The sequence below is a fragment of the Panthera leo genome, chromosome D4 (genome assembly GCF_018350215.1).
Source record: "Panthera leo isolate Ple1 chromosome D4, P.leo_Ple1_pat1.1, whole genome shotgun sequence".
NCBI classification, from domain to species: Eukaryota; Metazoa; Chordata; class Mammalia; order Carnivora; family Felidae; genus Panthera; species Panthera leo.
The window spans coordinates 74,243,011-74,264,558 of record NC_056691.1 but is presented as its reverse complement, the minus strand read 5'-3'; the positions used below and the strand labels follow the sequence as shown (position 1 = coordinate 74,264,558).

Here is a 21,548-nt window from a genome sequence, read left to right as displayed (position 1 = left end):
GTGGAGCCGAGAGCCTGCTGATGTCCAGGCTGCCCGTGATGCGAGCCCTTTTACCTGCAGAGAGTGCTTTTCTCTGGCTGTTCCCTAAGTGCAGTCCACCCTTGGCCAGACGGGCAGCGTCCTCTGAAACAAGGCATTGTTTCCCTGCACCCGTTGACACCCACGGCCCCTGTGAGGTCCTCCCATCACACCTGCCCGCCCACCCTCAGCTACCCCATCCGCGGGAATCCTTCTCTTCTCCCCTTGAAGCTCCTTCAGCGTAGTGACCTGCCTCACTTGTGACACAGATTACACATCTCCTGGTGTTTCCTTCAGTTGCTCTGCGGCTGATGATAACTTTGGTTTTGAGGGCTTACCACAATCCAGACGGTGTTCTCAGTACTTTCTATGTATGAACTCACTTGAACCTCATGACAGCCTGATCAGGTTCAAAGCAGGTACCACTTTTGTTGTTTTTTGCGCAAAAAAAAAAAAAAACTGCCAAGAGTTTGTCACTTGCCTGTTGTCACAAAGGTGGGAAGTGGCAGAGCTAGGAATTAAAACCAGGTTTTGTTGACTTGAGGGAATGCCAGAGAGAGGCGGCGTCCCATGATGCTTCAGGCTGGGCTCTGGGGCCAGATGCTCTGGGTTCAAACCCGGGTTCTGCTGCTTTGTACATGTGGGGCCTCAAACATACTTTTTTTTTTTTTTCCTTTTTAAAATTTGTTTATTGTCAAGTTAGCTAACCTACAGTGTGGTCTCAGCTTCGGGAGTAGATTCCCGTGATTCATCACTTACATACAACACCCAGTGCTCATCCCAACAGGTGCCCTCCTCACTGATTCTCCAATTCCCTTTTCGCTAAAGTTGTAATGGGAACAATGGGAATGATAGTCAAATGGCAGGCAAGTTACTTACCTTCCCTGTTCAATTTCCTCATCTCTAAAAGGAGGATACTAATGGTCATGCAGGTAACTGCCATGTTAAAGCACTAGATGCATCGATTAATTTGAACATTTAATGATTACCTGCTATGTTCACACCACTAGGTTGGGCTGTTTTCCCACCAGATAAGACTCTTCCTGGTATAAAACACATAGCACATAAGATGCTTCCAAGCTTATAATACCGGGCACACTAATAACTGTGGCCCCTGTGGACGGTCTTCTCTGTGCCCCCAGGGCCATATGGGCATCTTCCCACCAGCTCTCCAGCACAGCCTCCAGGGAGAGGAAACAGCACTGGGCAGAGGAGGTGATCAGTCACCAGTATAGGATTTGAACTCAGGGCTTCTGGCCTCCAAAGTGCATGCTCATTGCCACCTTCTGGTGGGTGTGCAGCTTAGCACAGTGCTGGCCAGAGACACGTTTCACTAAATGTGCATCTCTTCCCTGATTTTTTTCTTTATTGAGATGGCGTCGTAGCCATTCGGTTAGAAAACTCATGAGTAACCAGACAGCCCAGCCCATGAGTGCCCTGCCCCGGGCAAGGTCTGTGCATCTTAGTGACTAGACTTTAGATTCAGAGGCAACACTGGGCACTCTTTGCCTTTTTTTTTTTTTCTTTTCCCTCTCTCTTTTCTCTCTTGCCAGGTCCTGACCTTTGTCAGGATTTTATTTTGTTCATTGTCTGTGGAAATTCCCTAAATAGACTAACTGTGACCTCCACTCAACCCCCATTAGGATAAACCTGTAACTTAGGAAGTCATCTCATTGATTGATCGGCGGAGTCTCCGAATCTGTCCATGCCTTCTGCCACGTAGGCATCGTAAGATGCGCACATGGTCTCCCGGACCTCATGTAAAAGGCTGGTGGCCATCAACCCCGTCACAGACTGGACAAAGAAAGGGCCATCTTGTTTGGTTCATAGGAAACAGGAGGAGTAGAGGAGTCTGCCTGGGCTTTTAAAATAAAATGTGGGTGTGTGCGTGTACGTTAATGACCCGAGAGATATGGGTTCAATTTAGAGAACTCAGAAACCCCAGGAAAACACAAAGGAAAAAAACTAAAAAAAAAAAAAAAAGAAAAATCATCAATAATCTGCTCTACCCAGAAATAATCATTATTGACAATTTTTTTTAACATTTTATTTATTTTCAAGAGGCAGAGCATGAGCAGGGGAGGGACAGAGAGCAAGGAAGACACAGAATCTGAAGCAGGCTCTGGGCTCTGAGCTGTCAGCACAGAACCTGATGTGGGGCTCGAACTCACGAACTGTGAGATCATGCCCTCAGCCAAAGCTGGACGCTTAACCGACTGAGCCACCCAGGCACCCCACTATTGACACTTTGATTGCTGTCTTTCCAGTCCCCTGTGTGCCTGTGTGTGTAATTTGTATTGGGAATTTTCTACAAAACTGCCATTCTGAACGTAATTTTGAGTCTGTTTCACCAGTGTATCATGACTGATAAATATTTCTAGAACATGATTTTTAATGATTGCATGCTACGTCAGAGCAAAGAGATGCATGATTTATTTAACTAATTTCTTCTTGTTGGACAGTTCGTTTTTAACATTGTCCATATTGCTGCTTTAGACAATGTACCCTTGCACATTAATCTGTAAGCACATCTCTAAAAATTATTTGTGCTGCCTTTCCAGAGGTGGCATTGGCTCAGGGTATAGGCAGATTTTTAAGGCTTTGGTAGCTGTTGCCAGATTGTTCTTGGGGAAGAGTTTGTTATTTTACAGTCCCATCTACCAACCTTAGCAATATATGATATGCTTCATTTTTCCCCGGCTTGCCAACCCTGGATATCATATTTCTTTTCCATTTTTGCCAATCTGATAGACAAAAAAGTATCCTGTTTTAATTTGTATAAATAGCGAAGTTGGAACTTCCTTGCATGTTTATTGTTTGTATAGCTGTGTATACACATAAGGTAATTCATAATAAATAGCATATAGCATAATGTTATAAACATATAATGTATAATGTATTATATATGTATATGACATATGTACATTTGGTTTTTTGGTGTATACCTTATTGATTTCCTATGCCCATTTAATCATATTTCTACGTCTTCTGTTCTTTTTCTTTAAGAGGTGGTTGTTAGGAGTAGCTGTTAGATAGCTGATTGATTCACTCACCTTGAATTCAGATTCTTCAGTCTGAGGCTGAATTAAATTGGAAGCCTATCCCTTGTTAACAGAATGCACAGAAAGTGATGAGGGATAGGAATGTTAAGTGTCCTCAAGGAGAATACACCCCATCCATGTATCCACTCATGGACCAAGAAAATATTGATATATAATCAGATTTTTCTGATGGATGGATGTGCTATGGACATTGGTTCAAGACCACAAAAACTCCATTGGAAGCCCATTGAGGCTCATCTTGAGTGATTACCTTTATGACTCCTAGAATCTTGTTAGTTCTTCCCAAAAGAAAAAAAAAGGAAGAATTAAGAGACCAAATTTAAAAGAACATTTGTAAAGCAATTTACTTAAATTATAAGAGACTGAAAGCCAGGCTTAGTGGATAATTGAAGAATTGCATTAAAAAGGAATCAATATCTTTCTGGAATCTGCTTTGTCCTCCCTCATCTTCTGAGTTGTTTTGCAAGGGGGTGGCCACTCTGTCACTATCTTGCAAATTTTTCCTAGCGTTATCCCCAAGGACAACACTTTCTTTTCTCTCTTTGATCCTCACGTTTTTTTCCTTTTCACACAGCCTTGACTCATGGAGACATTTCGGAGCAAAGATACTGGAGATCAGGGGCTTTAAGATGTCAAGTCCTGTTCCAGCCTCTGGGATCCTGGTGTTCCCAGCACTGGAGCAAAGGTTTCCTTCTTTACACAGAGCCTTTGGAGAAGGTCAAACTCATAAAGAAAAGAGAGTAGAGGGAATGAACAGTTGATTTTTTGAAATCTACTTTGTAAGGCCCCAATTAAAGGCAAATTGAAACGTTAAAAAAAAAAAAAAACTGGAAAGGAGAAAAGAAGATGCTGATTACCTCACTCTCCTAACCAGCCATCATTTCTCTGCCCTCTCCCCTGGCCTTTATTTCTGTACATTCATATTCCTCGATGGTTGGATAACCTGCTTCTGCTTATTCTTGCTTCATGCATATGTTGCTGGGTTGTTTCACGATCCTTATGTTGAGCTCTATCTCAGGGAACGGGTCTTGGATGGGTTCCCACAGCTGCTTCGCCATCCAAATTGATTTCCCCCAGGATGATCAAAGAGGTGAGGTGGCCACAAAGAGCCAGAGCAGGTGAGCCACATGGTGGCAAGCTTCGCCCCAGATCCTGGCCTCGTGATGGGCACACAGCTGTCAGGGACACCAAAATGATGCCACCATTCTTTGAGATACAGTGCGTTCTCAGAATACCACTGCCCCCTTAGGTCAACATTCCAGAAGAGTATAAACTACCAGTTTTTGAACTTTTATTTAAGGGAATGTTTTTAAATAACATGATTCTTAAACCAAAGTTAGCAGCAGCAAAGTATTTCTGGGGAGTGGAGGAAGAGAATAGAATGAGAAAGCAGAGTTATTGCCCAAGCATCTGTGGAAAATATCCCTGCCTCCAACTCTGTGTATAAGGTGTCTGATCCTTGAGACATATTTCAGCATTCAGTCGTTCACTTGGCAATTGTTTTATTGAGCTCCTCCTATATGATTGGTGTGGTTTAACATCCTCTTCGAATTTTACACATCCTACTTACCTTCTTATTAATATATTTGTAATTAATATTTTTTCCTACTTCGGAAATAATCGAATGATTTAACCTAAAAGGTACATCATGAAAAAGGCAGAGAGATCAGAAACCGTATTGGAAAGTGTGTGTGTGTGTGTGTGTGTGTGTGTGTGTGTGTGTTGCCTTTAATAGGAATAGTATTTCATATTTAAATGGAAGTGTGAGCCTCCTAGCAACCAAAGCAAAAAGGGAAATCCATGCATTGTTTAGATTCCACTGGAGAATTTCATAGTATTTCAGGAGAGGCAAAATGCTTCCTTGGCAGTCAATCTTAAAAGGAAGGCAATGAAAAGAAAATAAAGGAAGGCAATTAATTTCAGGAGGAAGGCAATTTCAATTGTACTTCTTCAGTCTCTCATTTATTTTTATTTTTTTTAATCTTTATTTTTGAGAGTGAGAGAAAGAGAAAGTGAGCAGGCAAGGGGCAGAGAGAGAAGGAGACAGAGAATCTGAAGCAGGCTCCAGGATGTCAGCATAGAGCCTGACATAGGGCTTGAACTCATGATCCGCAGGATCATGACCTAAGCCAAAGTCAGACGCTTAACCAACTGAGCCACCCAGGCGTCTCCTTTCATTGTCTCTCATTTTATGTGGAATCACCCATGATGTCCCGTCTTTCGTATCTATTGACACATCTGTGACCCAAACAGAAGAATCCCCTGACTTCTGTATCTACTGAGAAGCATATAAATAAAACAATCACCATGTAAGTATGTTGAGATACGTAGTTTGAGAGGTAGGGAGCAGAAGTGCCACTAACGTGGAGCATTTGATGCTGGAAGCAAGGCCAGTGGATGGTCAGGAGACGAGGCTGGCCAGGCAGCAGGGCCAGCCGCACAGGCCTGAGACACACTGCGAGGAGTTGGCATTTTACATCAGAAACGATGGGAGAGGCTGGGCAGGGAAGGGGTAGGGTCCGCTTGCATTTTAAAAGGATGTCCTGGCTGCTCAGCAGAGACCGATTTTAGAGGCTGCGAAGCTGTTGCAGTTAGTGGGCCCTGTAAGAGGTAATTAACACAGATAAAAATGTGATGCAGAGAGAAGGAGGTCTGAAGACAGGGCTAATTAGGGCTTTGCTTTCTCATGACATTAGAAGACTCCCCTGGGGCAGAGAGCCCGCACCATTAACTTCTGTCCTCCCTCAAAGTGGGGCTGAATCGGGAGGGTCTTTCCAGCCCACATGACCGTCCCTGGCACCAGCTCAGGGTTCAAGAGTTCAGGGGCTCTCACTTGTTCAAAGCCTGCAAGTCCCACACCCCCTCCTCAGACCCTCTCCTTGTCCGTCTTGTGAGGCCAAGACAGAGGGTTGGCCCTGTGCATCGGAACCCCCTAGCACTGCTGGTGAGAGAGGCACAGGTTTGGAAAGTCCGAGATTCAAATCCAAGTCCTGCCTCTTGTCCTCTTTGTGACCTTGCGTGAGACACGCCCCCACCTAGACTCTCTTTCCTCATCCATGCAATGGGAAGAATAAAATGTGTGGCCATCCCTGTAATTTGGCTATTACCAATAGTATTAGCCACGTTTTTTGGCACCTGCTACACAGCATCCTGAATGCTACATGCTTTGTGTATGTTGTCTCGCCGGCCCTCATTTTGTCCCCAGAGCAGCTCCGTAAGACTAGGCATTAGTAGCCCCTTTCAACAGGTGACAGAGCTGAAGCCCGAGGGCTTAAGTAAATTGTCTACAGTCTCAGAGCCAGGAAGAGATAGAAATTTATTTGGGAATGGCTTTCTAGTGGGTATACCTTTCACTGAAAAACTCTTGGGGGTGGGAGATCCTCACCCTAAGATATCTTTTCATGTTAGTGCCTTGCCATTCTCTAGTTTCCAGGTGCAGTTGGAAAATAGAGCCAAGGTTTGCCTTAACTGGGAGATCTCTGGGGCCTGTGGAAGAAAGCATGCAGGAGAGTGGGTCCCTGCACCAGAGTGAGCTCTACTTTTGGAAAAGTACTTTGGAAAGCCCCATCCAGTCCCATCCACAGCCCCTGGGGACAGGGGATCTCAGGCCTTCTATAGGCACAGATGTCATAGTGCTGCCCCTGCAGGTGCTTGTAGGAACTACAACAGGGAGGGACGTAGCTGCATATGAAAAAGGATGCACTGCCCCCTGCCTCAAGGATTCCACTCATCTCCCATCTAGAGAATTAGACACACGTGTGCTTCAAGATGCATGAAAAAGTATGTTATCGCAGCTTTGTTTGCACTGGCAAAAAGTGAGAAACAACTTAACTGTGCAACAATAGAGGAGTGAGAATTCAGCGGTGGTGCATCTCTGCCAGGGAATGTGCCGTTGTGCAGAAAGAAATGAGCTTAAGGTCATTGAACTGGCGAGGAAAGATCCTCCAAACACATCTTTTTAGCTGGGAAAAAAACACGCTGACGAAAAGTTCAGCGTAAGTCAGTTTATGTAAACATCACTCAACAGTAGTCTTGTACGTGTATGAAATGCACAGAACATTCGGGAGGAACGCACAGTGGTCATCATGGATGCTGGGATGAGACTTCCCCTCTAGATTCCCTATAATAATCCCGCCTAACCCCTTGCAGCCCTGACCTGTGTTCCAGGCATTAAACACTTCATGGGTACAAACTCATTATCTTCAGAACCACCCTGTGATAGAATACCACTCTTCACGGAAGCTGGGGCACGGACTGGTGACCTGCCCAGGGTTGCCATTGGCAGGTGGCAGAGCCGGGAGGGGAATCTCTGTAGCCTGGCTCTGGAGCTGTGGGTCCCAGCCACCCTTTTGCTGGTCTCATCAAATTCCACGTGTGCTGTGCCCGAGGTGTGTGTGCTCACATGAGCGTGGAGAAGCACGATAAGGCTGCCTGAGCCCTGGTCTAGGACACTGATCTTTCCGCGGCCTCATTTGAACAGATTCCCTGGGGCTGCGTGGCATTTCGAAAGCTCAATAAATATCTTGTTGGAAGAGGTTATAAAGAAAACAGAGCATGCAGTGTGCCTCTAGGAATGTATTTTGCTGCTGAAGAGACAGGATGTATGAAGGTGATACAGCGTCTGTCGTATACATGGCAACGAAAACGTCGAAGTGCGCTGAGCGCTCTTGGAGGAGGAGAGTCGGTCGCGACCCAGAGAGGTTTCCTGGAGGTGTGGGGAAACGGGCTGAATGTCAAAGGCAGGGCAGATAGGAAGAAGCGTGGATTAAAGGAAGAAGAGGGAGGTTGTGAGAGGGAGGCTAGAGTTGCCGGTGTGTTTGCGTCCATGTAGATGAGAACTTGAGAGAATTCTGGGGTTTGTGTTTGGGAGAAGGAGCTGGGAAACTCAGGAAGAAAATTCACATTTAGTACCTACTATGTGCCAGGTGCTATATACTATATGTAGACACTCTTCGTTATCTTTTTTTGAGGTTTTATTTATTTAAATAATCTCTACACCCGACATGGGGCTCAAACTCACGGCCAGAGATCAAGAGTCACGTGCTCCTCTGACTGAGTCAGCCAGGCACCCCTACATTATCTTAATAATGCTTACAATAGTCGCATTTTATTTTTTAAATAGTTTTTTTTTCTTTAATCTTTATTTATTTTTGAGAGAGAGAGACAGCGTGTGAGTAAGGGAGGAGTAGAGAGAGAGGGAGACACAGAATCTGAAGCAGGCTCCAGGCTCCGAGCTGTCAGCACGGAGCCTGACGCGGGGCTTGAACTCACGAACAGTGAGATCATGACCTGAGCCAAAGTCGGCCGCTTAACCGACTGAGCCACCCAGGTGCCCCAGTAGTTGCGTTTTAAATGCAGAAACAAGCAGCTCAGCCAGCTAAGTATCTTGATTTCACCTCAGGTCATGATCTTAGGGTTTGTGGGCTCAAGCCCCTCGTGGAGCCTGCTTGGGATCTCTCTCTTTGATCCCCTGCTTGGGATCTCACTGCAGAGCCTGCGGGGTTCTCTCTTTCCCCCTCTTTCTCTGCCCCTCCCCCTCCATCTCAAAATAAATAAATAAACTTGAAAAAAAATAATAAATGCAGGAACAGGCACAGAGAGGTAAGGTACTTTGCTGTGTCACACAGCAAGTCAACAGCAGAGTCGGGGTTGGTGCCCAGTGAGTCTGAACCCAAAGCCCCTGCTGACCAAGGTGGGGTCAGGAAGAGCAGGCACGCATCATCCTTTTCTCTCTTCCTGATGACGAACCTGAACCTGGGTCTTAGACCAGCTCCCCCCTCCGGAGGTGGGGCATTTCTGTCCCTTAGAAGAGAAAACCTTGCCCCTCGAGGTCTGTGTCCTGAGATAAGCTGCATGACTCACTGTGATGTGCCCTTACTTGAGACTGTTCTAGAAGACTTCCTTTGTACATGCCCCTGAGGACAGTCGTCTGATTGTCCTGTGACCTTGTGGTCCAGTTCACACTTGCACTTTAGTGTGTGTTTTTGAACACAGGATCATACACACATCTGCCGTGTTAACACACAACCCTTGGTCCCCTCACACTGTGACCATCTCCAGTCTATTTCTCTGTTCTCTGCTGAGCGGAGAATCGCGTCGCTTGGTCTGCGATGTTGGGGTTTGATAGTCAGCTCTGAAGAGCTGAGTGAGGCAAATTTGCCTCCTGAGAGCATTAATCCAAGTAGCAAGTTATTAAGTTTGAAGACATACACATATAATTTACATTTCCAGAATCATAACATGCTGCCTCCACAGTCATCTGGTGATGGATAGTATCTGAGCCACGCCATCTGCTGGGTCAGATGGAGATTTCGCTATGATCTGACTCGCAAGCCCCAGGTCAAGTTTTACCAGCAAACGCGTGGTGACAAGTGTGGGAGGAGACTGCTCTCATGACCCTGCTGCTTATGGTGGACTCTCCCTAGATCTCACTTTTTTTTTTTTTTCTTTTTAGCCACAGCTCCTTGAACTCTTCGGTGACAGGCACGGTGCTGTCGGGCTCCTCTACCTAAAGAGAGAGTGGCATTATGATCTTCATTTGATAGGAGAGAAACAGATGAACAGAGAGGTTCGGGAACTTGTGTGGGGTGACACAGCTAATGAGCAGTTGGTTCAGGAGACTGGCTGATTCTGGGGGTCGCCACGCAGGAGAGGGACATGGCTGACAGTCCCCAACTGGCACAGGCAGAGCATGCGGGTTGCTTTAAGTCGGGTGTCGCACAGGACTTGCGGCACCTGCCAGATCAGAGACACACAGCCACCGTCTCACTGGAGACCGTCTCCCCAGCCCTCAGGTCCCTTGGGAGGTCCCCTGCTGCCGATGACAGTGCTGAGGTGCAGTGTGCATCCTGCCACACTGGATGCTGCATCTGTCCTTCTGGTGTTTTCTTAAACCCTCGTGGTCCCTTCCAACTGGTAGGGAGCCTCAGAGCCCCCAGTCTCAAGATCTGGTTCAAGGACCTGGGAGCAACCTCAGCCAGCGCACTCTTGAGTACTCCTTAAACGGGGCGTGCTGAGGGCGGGGCTCTGTCCCTGCATCTCTCTGCGGCCATGACTCATGACCGTCACGTGGGTGAATACAACCTTTTCTTCTAGAATGTAGCCACTAACCAGAAGACATTAAAGTTTAATACTGGGGCAGGACCTCAGCAATTAGTGAGTTCAGCCTGCTCACGGCCGGTTGGCAAAACTGAGGCTCAGTGAGAGGAGACATAGCCCCCGACCACCCAGGACCAGCCAGGAAGCCAGTGGTGCAACGGGGACACGCCTGGGTCTCTGTTTCACAGCAGGAGCTCTTTCTAATGTCCTCTGCCCCCTAAGCTGCTTGCTGTGGAGGTTCACTGTGGCCAGAGAATCTGCTAGTTCTTTTGTGAGACGAATGGCCTGGTGCACGAGGTGGTGGTGGCAGTGCATGTGGGGAGCGGGTGCACAGCTTAGCCGGGGAGCACTCATCAGCCAGCTTTCTTTAGGAATTCACTTCTCGGTTCAAAGCCACTCTATTTAAAAAAAAAAAACAACTTTTGTTGACATTTATTTATGTTTGAGAGACAGAGTGAGAGTGGAGGAGGAGGGGCAGAGAGAGAGGGAGACACAGAATCCCAAGCAGGCTCCAGTCTCCCAGCTGTCAGCACAGAGCCCGACATGGGGCTCGAACCCACGAACCGCGAGATCATGACCTGAACCGAAGCTGGGTGCCCAGCTGACTGAGCCACCCAGACGCTCCTTCAAAGCCACTCTTAAAAACAAGCAAGTGGTTGGTTGTAAAAATGGAGACAAAGAGGCCTTAAGAAGACAGAAACCAGCTTCTCAGACCATCCTCCACCCTCTTGCCTTCCCCGCATGACACATTCAGGTTTTAGCTAAAAAGGGCAGTGGGTGGAGCTGTTTGTGCAGCTTCCAATGGTCACTGCACCCAGACCATATTCCGAGAGCCTGTTCAGATGTCACGAGTGCTGTTTCGGGAATCTTGTTTTTGTTCGGTTTTACCAGAAAAAAATAAAGAAGGCAGCAGTGGAGGATGATACTCTTGTTCTCCAGGACCCACTGGAAGCCCACATTTACCCAAAAGGCCAACATCAGAGGTTCTGGGATGGTCGAAGCCTGAGTGGCCATCAGAATTTCTGGCCCCACGGTCTTGTGATGGGGAAACTGAGGTTCATGGGGGGGGGGGGCTTGCCCAGGGCTGGCCTCCTGGAACTTGGCTGTGTGTTTTGTATTTGTGCCCTCTCTGTCCCTTCCCATGTTGGGATCCCAGGGTCCCCTTTTGTAAACCACTGGAGGCAGGCAGTGCAGGAGACTCGGTGACCACCCCCCAGGCCCTCCCCGGTGCCAGCTCTCTGTGGCATTCTCATCAAAGGCATTAACCTCCTCTCCGTTCTCAAGGTTGCTGCTTGCCTATTTATAGAACTGACCAAGAGAATTCCACTCTTGCCAGAGGTACAGAACACATATCGTGCTCCACGCCTCCCCCCTTCTCGTGTAAGTCCCTGGACAAAGCTTTTCTGCACCTGGTTTCCCTTCTCGATGCAGACGCTCCGGGAAGAGAGGTGAGCGGGAGCTCTGCCCCTTGCAGAGCTCCTACTGTGTGCAAAGGCTCCAGACCTCATGCACATGGTCTCATTGAATCCCTGCGGACCCTGAGAAGTGGGTATTGTTCTTTCATGGCGCTGCTTGGAAAGAGGAGGCGCCAGCCCAAGGACTCATGACTAACAAGTGAGAGACAAATGGCTTCAATGCAGTTCTGCATCAGTCCACAGTTTCTGTTCCTTTCCCTTGCATTTCCGATTCTGGCCCAGTCTACATCAGACGAGTGAGGTGGCCGCAGGACAGTGCCTGTGCATATTACAGTTTCTTCTGGGCCCACATATGCACTTTCTCACCCCGTCAGGTCAACCAGGCTTTTCTGAGGCCCTGCTGAGCGAAGCAGGCTGCAGGAGCCATGAGGATGTGCCCACTTGTTCTCTCTGGGCCTGGCACACGGTAGGCCCTCAGTCAACGCTTGTGGAGCGAATGGTGGGGCTCACAAGTGAATGGTAGGCCCGGCCTCACAGTGTGTCAGGGGAGGGAGCAGAGAAGAGGCAGGCCAGTTGGACCGGCCCCCAGCCAGCAGCGCCCTGGTGGAGGAGGGAGCCCTGGGCAGGGGAGAGGGGTCAGGAAGGCAAGGTGGCCTCAGAGGGTCCTGCTGAGGCAGCTCCTGCCCTGTGACCCTCCCCCCTCAGAAGCCTGCTTGCTCAACAGCCTCTCCATCCTGCCCCCTAGAATTTAACACAGGTTTTATCCTCCCAGCTGTTCTGTCAGGGGAGTCCCCGGGAATGCTAAAAGAGCACGAAATCTCTCCCTGCTCATCTTCTCAGAAATCTTTTTTAAAAGCAGCCTTTTGGACAGTTGCCATCCTCTCATTATGCCTCCACCAGGGACTGGCATTTAGCTGTGGAGTTAAGGGACCTGGAACCTCCCGGCCTAACCTTCCTCCTCCAGCAGAGGCTGTCCCGCCAGGGCTCCCTGCTGCGCTGGAAAGCTCTTTTCTTGGCCCCCTTTGTCCAGAGTACTGGGGAGTCTGCAGAATGCAGTACGGGGCCCATCCGGGCAAGCTTGGGGGGGTCAGAAAGCGAAGCACTCCGCTCCCCCTTTTTGGACTTTCTATCAAAAGCAACGTATCCTCATTCTGGAACTTGCAGGGAATATTGAGAAACGGGAAGGACAGAATAATAACCGCCCATAATCCTGCCGCCTAGAGAGACACACAATTGGCATTTTGGCACCATTACTCCTGTGTGATTTTTATCTTAACATAACTGAGGTCATATGGTAAGATACAATTTGTGTCCTTTCGGCCCCACCTCGCAGTACAACAGAGCACATATCCACAGCATTACAAACTCTCTGTGATACTTTTAGAATGTGGTTATAATGCCAGCATGGGCTCCGTATGTGCAGGTTACTGTCAGTTTGCTCACACAGCCCCCCCAGTTGCAGGGTTTGCTGTTAATCCGGGTGCTAAGTGACTGTCCCTGCATAAACGGCTTCATCTCAGCTCCAGGTACGCTGTGGGAAAGGAGGATGGCCAGTCTCAGCTTCCAGCCTGGACACAGAGTCCGGGCTCACCTTTCCATGTGGTGGTTCCATCCCCAGATCAGAAAATGTGGAATAAAGGTGGTATCCACGCTCAAAACTAGTTGCTGTGGAAAAGGAGCCCCTCGCTAGCTATGTGGACAGGTGGTTTCCCTCTGTTTCTTCATCTGAGTAATGGGTCTCTCTCCCAAGAAGATTGGATTCCATGAGGATTTCAGGAGATAAAAGCATGTGGGGCACTGAACAGGGTGTTTTGCACAGACAGGCTCTTTATAAATGTTTAGCTCTCATTATCCATAGTTTTATCTCTTGACTGTCTTGTCGGGGTCATTAAGACCACCGCCCGGGTTCCGTGAGGGCTCACACGTTCAGCGTATAGTTGTGCTTGTGGCTAAGATTTATTACAGCAAAAGGATACACAGCAAAATGAACACAGGGAGCAGGTGCAGGGGGCAAAGCCTGTAGGAAACCAGGCACAAGCTTCTGAGTTTCCCTTCGCTGAAGGATGAGCACGGAATGAGCTGTGAAATGTTGTCTCCCCAGATGCTCATAGAGACTCAGTGTCAGGGTTTTTATTGGGGTCTGGTCACATAGGTCCCCTCTGCCTGGACCCACATTCCAGAACCCCCCTCTCTCCCCATAGTTTGCAAGTAGCCCAGGCATGGTGAGCCAGCCTTATCCATTAGGGAACAGGAGGAACACTCAGAATCCAGGTTCCCAGATGCCAGCCAAGCAGGGCTTCCTAAGGATGCAGTGTTCAGCCTGCTGTGTTAACTCTTCTGCACAGCTGTGCTGAGAGATCGTATTTCTTATGTTTGGACCACTTCAAGGCAGGGGTGGGACAGATGTCTCCATAGGACAAAAACCGAGAGCTAGAGAAAAAAAAAAAAGGGTCTCGGGGGTTGGCCTCCTCCTCCATGCATGGGGTCCTGAGAGAAGTAAGTTCTGGGTGTGGGGAGGGTGGGCCCTCACTGCCCCCCTTCCTGCTGACTCACATATCCCTCTCTCTCTCTTTCTCTCTCTCTAGGCTCTGAAGGGCTCCAAGAAGCTGGTGCTGTCTGTGTACTCAGCGGGGCGCATCCCCGGGGGCTATGTCACCAACCACATCTACACCTGGGTGGACCCCCAGGGCCGCAGCATCTCCCCGCCCTCAGGCCTGCCCCAGACCCACGGCAGCACCCTGAGGCAGTGCGAGGGTGACTCGAGGAGCACCCTGAACCTCCTGCAAGGCGGGGATGAGAAAAAGGTGAGCTGCCCGGTGATGGCCCCGGCAAGCTGGCTGGGCATGGAGGGCCGGTGGGGGAGGCTGGCCCCCTCGAAACCCCGTTCTCCTGACCAGACCCAGAACAGGGAAGCTTCTCGGAGGCTGGACACAGGAGCTTGGTTCTCTCCAGTCTCTGTCCTGCTCTCAAGCCCCCTGAAGGGTTTCATCGTGTTTTCTTCTCTTTTTGACCTGTGCAGTGTATATTCTGATGCAGGCTAAGATCCTGCAACCAAGGAGCCCAAAGACTGTGGCTTAAATGGGATCCTTTATTTCTCCCTGACACAGAACAGAGGGGACAGTCTGGCCGGGTGCCGCCGCTCTGCTCCACGTCTTATTCCGGGACCCAGATTCCCTCCATCGTCACCCTCTGGGAGCTTGGCCCTTCTGATGGTTGAAGCTGCCCCACCCTAGCCCCTGGAGCGGAAACGGGAGGAGAGACACCTCAGACCGTTTCAGTTAGACACAGTTTAACTTCTCAGTGGTCCAGACCCAGGCGCATGGGCACAGGCAGCTGCCAGGACTCTAGGCTCCTCAGCACGCCTTTTGCAGCTGTGGGTCTTGGGTTGTAAAGAACAGAAGCTGGTGCTGGTCACGTTGTACAGAGCGAGTATTTACTGGAAGGATGTGGGCAGGGACTCAGGGTGTAGCCTCCCAGAGGGAAGGGATTCCCACTAGGTCAGTTCTCTGCCTCCTTCCCCTGCAGATGAGTAGCCCAGGGAGGGAGCGCCTGATTGGCTGCTGGGGAGGGCGGGGCACTTTGACTGACAGGACCACCAAGACTATGGCAGGTGGTGGCAGGATGGTTGCCCAGAAGAAGGGGAGCAGGGGCATCAACAGAGGCCCCCTTCCAAAGCCCTCCTTCTCTCACAGCTTAACTGTTTAAAAAAAAAAAAAAAGACGGAGAGATGATTCCTCTAAGTTCTTAAACTTTGTTCTGGATGCTGTTTGCGTTGCACCCCATGGTTGCTCCTGAGACCAAGAATGTAACTCCTGCAGGCAGCTCGTCCCATGTTTTAGGACCTCCACCCTGACAGCCCGGAGGCCGCGTGCCTTGGGGCTCCGGGCCAAGCAAGGCTTCCATCTGGAGACTCTTTTTCTCAGCTCTGCTTTTCTGACCATAAGAGCACAGCGTTCACTTAGCAGGTTTTGTGTTCTTTGTGCAAACGTCAGTATGCAGGCTGTGGCAGAGGGGGCCACGACTTCTGTGCTGGGTGATGAGTGGCAGGGTGGAGCCCCCTGGCCTTCTGCGTGGGGGCCAGCGCGGGTGGGCACGGGTGGGCTCGGACCCCTCCCCACCAGGGGATCCGTGTTGCTCGGCAGCGGTCTTGAGAAAGCAAGGCTGCCTGTGGCCTTGAGTCATTTTCACGTCCGGCTTTCCAGGGTTGGCCAGAGAACTTGCTTTATCTTCCCCTTGAGCCCTTTCCCTGCGTGGGGCCTGGCGCCGATGGGTGCTGGGTTCTGTGCTTACAGCATCCTGGTGAATCCTCATGGCTTCCCTGCCCTGCAGGGTAGCTGTCCTTATCCACATTTCAAAGCTGAGGAATCCAAGAGAGACTCAGAGGGTACTGTGGCAACTAGAACCCATTCCACGGGTCGCCCCATACTTAGTGAGCACCTGCGGTGTGCTTGATGCTGTTATGGGAGGGAGGAATAGAGAGAGGGACAAGAGAGGTGAGACCCTGCTCTGGGGAAGCTTCCAGTGAGTTTAGAGTTCATGGGAGGAGTGAGACAGTGATCCAGAAAGGAGCATAAGCGAACAAGATCATTACGATGGTGAAGAATGATGGAAGAGAGTAAAATCAGGAGAGAGGAGTAGAGAGTGAAGGAGAGGGAGGTACTGCTTCAGATGTGGTGGTCAGGGAGTGCCTCTCTGAGGAGATGATTCTGAGCTGAGACCTGTGGGGGGAAGAAAGAGCTGCCATGTATTCTGGGGGCTGAAAATCCCAGGTAGCAAGGACAGCATGTGCAAAGGCCCTGAGGTGGAAACCAGCCCACGTCCTCAAGGCTTAGCAAGAAGGGTGCTTAGCAAGAGGGCCCTGTCACTGGAATTGAGCAGGTAGGAGGGCTGGGAGGAGATGAGGTACCCCCTAGGAGTCTTAGAATAACTTACATAGGAATGTGGAAGGCAGAGACTTAGAGAATTGTGCTCCAGGGATCCAGAGGCCTCAGGAGGCAGGAAATACCCTGGACCACAGCAGAGTGGCCTTCACAGACCCTGTAGCTCCAGATAAGCTTCCACCCGCCCTTCTGTTCTTCTTCTTGCCAATGTAGCAAGGAAGTCCCCATTTCCTGTTGAGAGGGATGTGGGGAAATCTCTCCGCGGCCCACACTTCTGTTCCCTGTGCCTGGAGTTTGGCTGGCTCTGACTCTCTTCTCTCCGCTGTCCTCGTCTCTACTCCAAATCACCGTGACCAGACTCCTAGACTTCCCATGCCAAACTTCAAACCTCCTCACCCCCAGCCCCAGGGGACACACGCCTTCCAGGGAAACAAGTTCCCAGTGCAGTAGTGATGTGAAAAATCCCACATGTTGCAGAATTACTTGTGAAAGCCACCTAAGCTGCCCTCCAAAGCTGGCTGTGGCGTTGCAGCCTTTCCGAGCAACGCTGTTCTCCACGCCGAAGCGTGAGAGCCGAGCCGTCCGGAGAGGCTGAGGGAAGGAACAGAAGGGAAGAAAATATGTAACTCTCTGGGAATCAGACCCATCTGCTCTCACGTTACTGTCGTGTCCTCAGAGGTGAATAGGGGCAGGGGGCAGGGGGCAGACAGCATTGCTATTGCTCTAGGCTCCCCATCTGGAATACCGTAGCCGCCACAGCTCTAATAAACCGGAACACATTTGTTGTGGGGGGTTAAATGGGTTAGCGTGAGTGTGACAGGGAGGGTGAGACACTGGAGCCAGGCCACCTGGATTCAAATCCCGGCTCCGCAGCTTGCCAGCTGTGTGACCTTGGGCAAGTTACGTAAGCGCTCTGAGCTATTGTTTCCATTGGAAACAATGGTAGGGGCAGGGGCTACTCTCCCCACCACTGTGTAAACTCCGTGGCAGTAAGGACCTTGGTTCCACGCCCTGGCACACTCGTAGGGCCTGGATCAGTGCCTGGCACAGTGTAGGTGCTCGGTGTTTATTATATGAACGAGTGAATTAAAACGAAAACGCCTTGCCAGCCGCCGGGTGCATGGTAGACTGAAGGTCAGTAATGTTTGCTGGGTTTGAATCCTGTGGGATCAGACCTTGGCACGCCGTTCTCTGCAAAGTTACAGGGGAGGGTGTGGCCACCTGCTTCCCAAGTTGCTATTTTTGTTGCGATCTGAAGAGCTGCCTCTGGCGTGTGCCCTTGGGGGCTGGTGCCCAACCCATCAGTCTCCAGGGAGAAAAGGCACATTCTTTGTCTCTGTCACCTCTCCTTCACCCACAGGGGAGGTGACACTCATCCGAGCTCAGCAGCCCTCCAGGCCTTACACTTTGGAGTTCTTTCCCGGTTAGCTGAACCCCACTTGAAAACTGAAAAATGGTTTAGGGGCAGGGCGTAAAGCCACAGTTCTCCGAAGTGTTGCTGGAGCACATGGTAATCATATTTCTAATGTTTTGCAGAACTACCGTACCGTTATCCACAGTGGCTGTACCAGTTTACGTTCCTGCCAACAGTACATGAGGGTTCCAGTTTCTCCACATCCTTACCCACACTTGTTATTTTCTGTTTTTTGGGGTTTTTTTGTGTTTTGTTTTGTTTTTGGTAGGAGCCATCCTAATGGGTGTGAGGTGGTAGGAGTTTTTTTCCTGAGCAGTTTTCTTCATGGTGGACCTTTGTGCCTCAGCAGAGCAAGGATGTGCCCAACATCACACAGCTGGGAGTGGTTGATGTTCAGGGGCAGGGCCAGATCTGTCTCTTGACGAGCCCTCTGTCCTAATGTTGCCCTGTGCCATGTCCCCAGTGTGAGCAGCCCAGGGGAGGCAAGCTGAGGTGCCTCAGTGGCACATGCCCAAGGTCTCATGGGATATGCTCTGTAAAAGGGATAGGGAGAGTGCTGTGGTGTGTAGAGGAGGGAGATCCTGCCAGCCAGAGATTTGGGAAGGCTTCCTGGAGGAGGTAACGTTTGAAGTTTGGCTACATAGCAGTGGAAGGAACAGTGGTCTAGGCAGAGGGAAGGGTGTGACAGTGGGAAGGAGGGCAGAGAGAAAAAGATGGGTCTTGGGACCCCCTCCCCACCACTGGTGTCCTGTGTGAGTTACGCTTGGGGAACAGCAGGGCTGGGATGACAGACTAGGATAGCCTGTGCACCCTAGGGGACATTTTTCTGCAGGCAGCAGGGGAGGGATGGTGAAATTGATCCCATGTGTGCTAGGACCTTTATGAGATCGCGAAGGAAAGGGGGTGCTAAGCTCATCTTCAAAGTAGGGGGTGGGACTGGTCGAAGTAAAAACAAAACCTAAGGAGCCCCTGGAGCCAAAAGTGACGTTTCCGGTTTTAGTCAAGATGAACTTCCAAGGGGGAAAATAAACCTTGGGGGAAGGTTCTGGTGCTCCGATGGCCTTCTCTGTGTGTGGATGTTCACAGTGGGATCGTTTATGAGTTGGACGCAGGGGATGAGCTCATTCCTTCAAACGGCTTGAAGCGGAGGACGGTTTGAGAGTGCTCACGGGGCTGGGATGTGGCAGGAGAGAGGAAGCGAGAGCGGGGTGGGTTACCAGCTGTCTCTGGGGCACAGGGGATGAGCACAGTGTTCCCAGGTCCTGCTCTGAGGCAGGTGTCCCCCCACCTACCTGCCCTTGAGTCTGAGCTTCAGGGCACAACGAACTGTTCTTGGGTTCTCAGTTTGAAGGGGCAGTCGCTCCGGGAGGGCACATGCAGGAACACCCCACGGAAACAGGAGCAGGGCTTTCAGAGGAAGGCTCTTTCTCCTGCTTCTGCTGTTTCCACAGGCCACACGTACGTTCTGTCACCACCTTTTCTTGGAGAAGGGTTATCAGTTGGGTGATGGACATCAGAACCAGCGCGAGGGAACCCCAATATCCCAGCAGTTTTCCTCCGCACTGGCATTTTCCGATTTCGATGAGGTTTCATAGAATCATCTGCCTCTTTTACAGAGAGAGAACACAAGAAGGCGAGGGGCAGAGAGAAAGAGAGACAGAATCCCAAGCAGGCACTGCACCCTCAGCACAGAGCCCGATGGGGGGTTTGAACTCATGAACTGCAAGATCATGATCTGAGCTGAGATCAAGAGTCGGATGCTTAGAGAGCCTGGGTGGCTCAGTCAGTGTCCGACCTCAGCTCAGGTCATGATCTCAACGGCTTGTGAGTTCACGCCCCGCGTCGGGCTCTGTGCTGACAGCTCCGAGCCTGGAGCCTGCTTCGGATTCTGTGTCTCCCTCTCTCTCTCTGCCCCTCTCTGCTCATGTTCTCTCTCTCTCTCAAAAATAAATAAAGTTAAAAAAAAAGAAAAGAGTTGGATGCTTAACCAGCTGAGCCACCCAGGTGCCCCAAATCATTTGACTCTTAAGCTAAATCTGTCTTTGCAGCTGGTACCAATATTCCCATTTTCCAGATGGAAGAATGGAGGTGCAGAAAGGCTGAACGCATTGCTGCAGGCCACACAGCCTGCGAGGGGTGGGGCCGCATTGTCCTCAGATCCTGAGTCCTGTCCTGGTGGGCACCTCCTGGTGCCTGACGGGGAAGAGTTCCCCTGCCTCCACTGCTGTCCTCTGCTGTCCTCTGGCTCCACCTCTTCAGGGCTGGCCTGCACACGGCCTCAGCCGAGGCCCCCTCCGGTTGCTCCCCGCACCAGCAGCCTTGGTCAGCACCTGGGATTCATTCAGGGGAATGATGGGGGCAGAAGCAGCCAATGGTAAGGTTCAAGTGTCACCCTCCTGGGTCGTTTGCCCCTGAGCAAATGGGCAAGTCCTGTTCCACTGTGGTGCCTTCTTCATCCCTCGGCCGCCACGCCATGCCGAGCCATCAGACCAGGTAGCAGCTCTCCAGACTCACTTCAGCAGCCACAGAGACAGGACGCAATCTGCCCCTTGACTCAGGCCGGGACCTAACCTGGTGCAGGGTGAGCAGGGCCTTTGGGCCTGGGGTTGAAGCCTGGTTTCTGAACTTCCTGATTGTGTGACCTTAGACAAGTCACTTCACCTTGGGTTGGTCACCGAAGCCTCCCTGTCCACAAGATTGGGGATAGTCCCGGCAGGCACGAGGGACTGTTCAGGGATCAGTAATCGTGTGCATAAGTGTAGAGCACAGCAGTGCCTGAAGCGTGGTCATTAATTCCAGTAACCACCATCGTTTATCGAATGCCAGCGAGACGCAGGCGACCTCTCATATCTCTTCATCCTGAAACGTTTATTGAATACCTACAGTGGGCCAAAAACCGTTTTGAGTATTGAGAATACAGCAGTCGGCAGCCAAGGACAACCTCCTTCCAAAGCTTATTATGTTCGCGCGTGTGTGTGTGTGTGTTAAAATAAGTGAGGTGTAGTGTGTAGTAAATGGGATAAGCAAGAAAAGGGCATGGGGGACACTGATGAGTGGGGTGATTCTAGAGAGGGGCAGGGAAGGCCTCACTGAGGAGATAACGTAAGATCTGAAGTCCATGAAGCAGTGGTTGTCTGGGCCGAATGTCCAGGCTATGGGATGCCTCAGGTGTAGGGCTTGGTGGCTCCAGGTGTGGTTTGCAGGTGAGTCTGTCCTTCTTCTGGCTGGCTTTTGTCTCAGGCTCGTTGCTTCACAGCTGCAGAATGGCAGCTGCTGCTCCTGCCATCACATCCTCTCACGGCTGCGTCCAAAGCAGAGTGGAAGTGTGGCGGGCAGGCAGAAGGCCCTTCTCTTCCTGTGCCTATGCCTCTCTCTTCGCTGGGGGAAGAATTGCTCCCAACATCCACCAGCAGACGTCCTTCATCGTGTCCGTTGGCCAGAAGTGGCCCAGACTACCCATGTCCCTGAAAGACAGGAACCAGGTTGGCCTGGACTGACTTCATCTCTCGGCGCTGCTCTGTTCCTTTCTGGGTAGGGCCGGGGTTCAAGGGCAAGGAGGGGACCAGTGCCTGCTCCAGGTAGGTTGTCCACGTCTCAATTTACTGATGGGGAAACTGAAAATCACAGAAGAATTGGGCCTTGCCTCACGGTTTCCCAGGAG

The 21,548-nt window shown here is 50.5% G+C and overlaps 1 protein-coding gene across 4 annotated transcripts in view; it reads left to right on the top strand.

Moving 5' to 3' along the window:
- Window positions 1-21,548, top strand: part of WHRN (whirlin) — a 95,815-nt gene that overhangs the window by 11,591 nt on the left and 62,676 nt on the right. For all 4 annotated transcript variants that reach the window (XM_042912529.1, XM_042912528.1, XM_042912527.1 and 1 more), the window contains exon 2: window positions 14,179-14,397. In XM_042912529.1, the coding sequence (XP_042768463.1) occupies window positions 14,179-14,397 (219 nt within the window). The remainder of the gene's footprint in view (window positions 1-14,178; window positions 14,398-21,548) is intronic.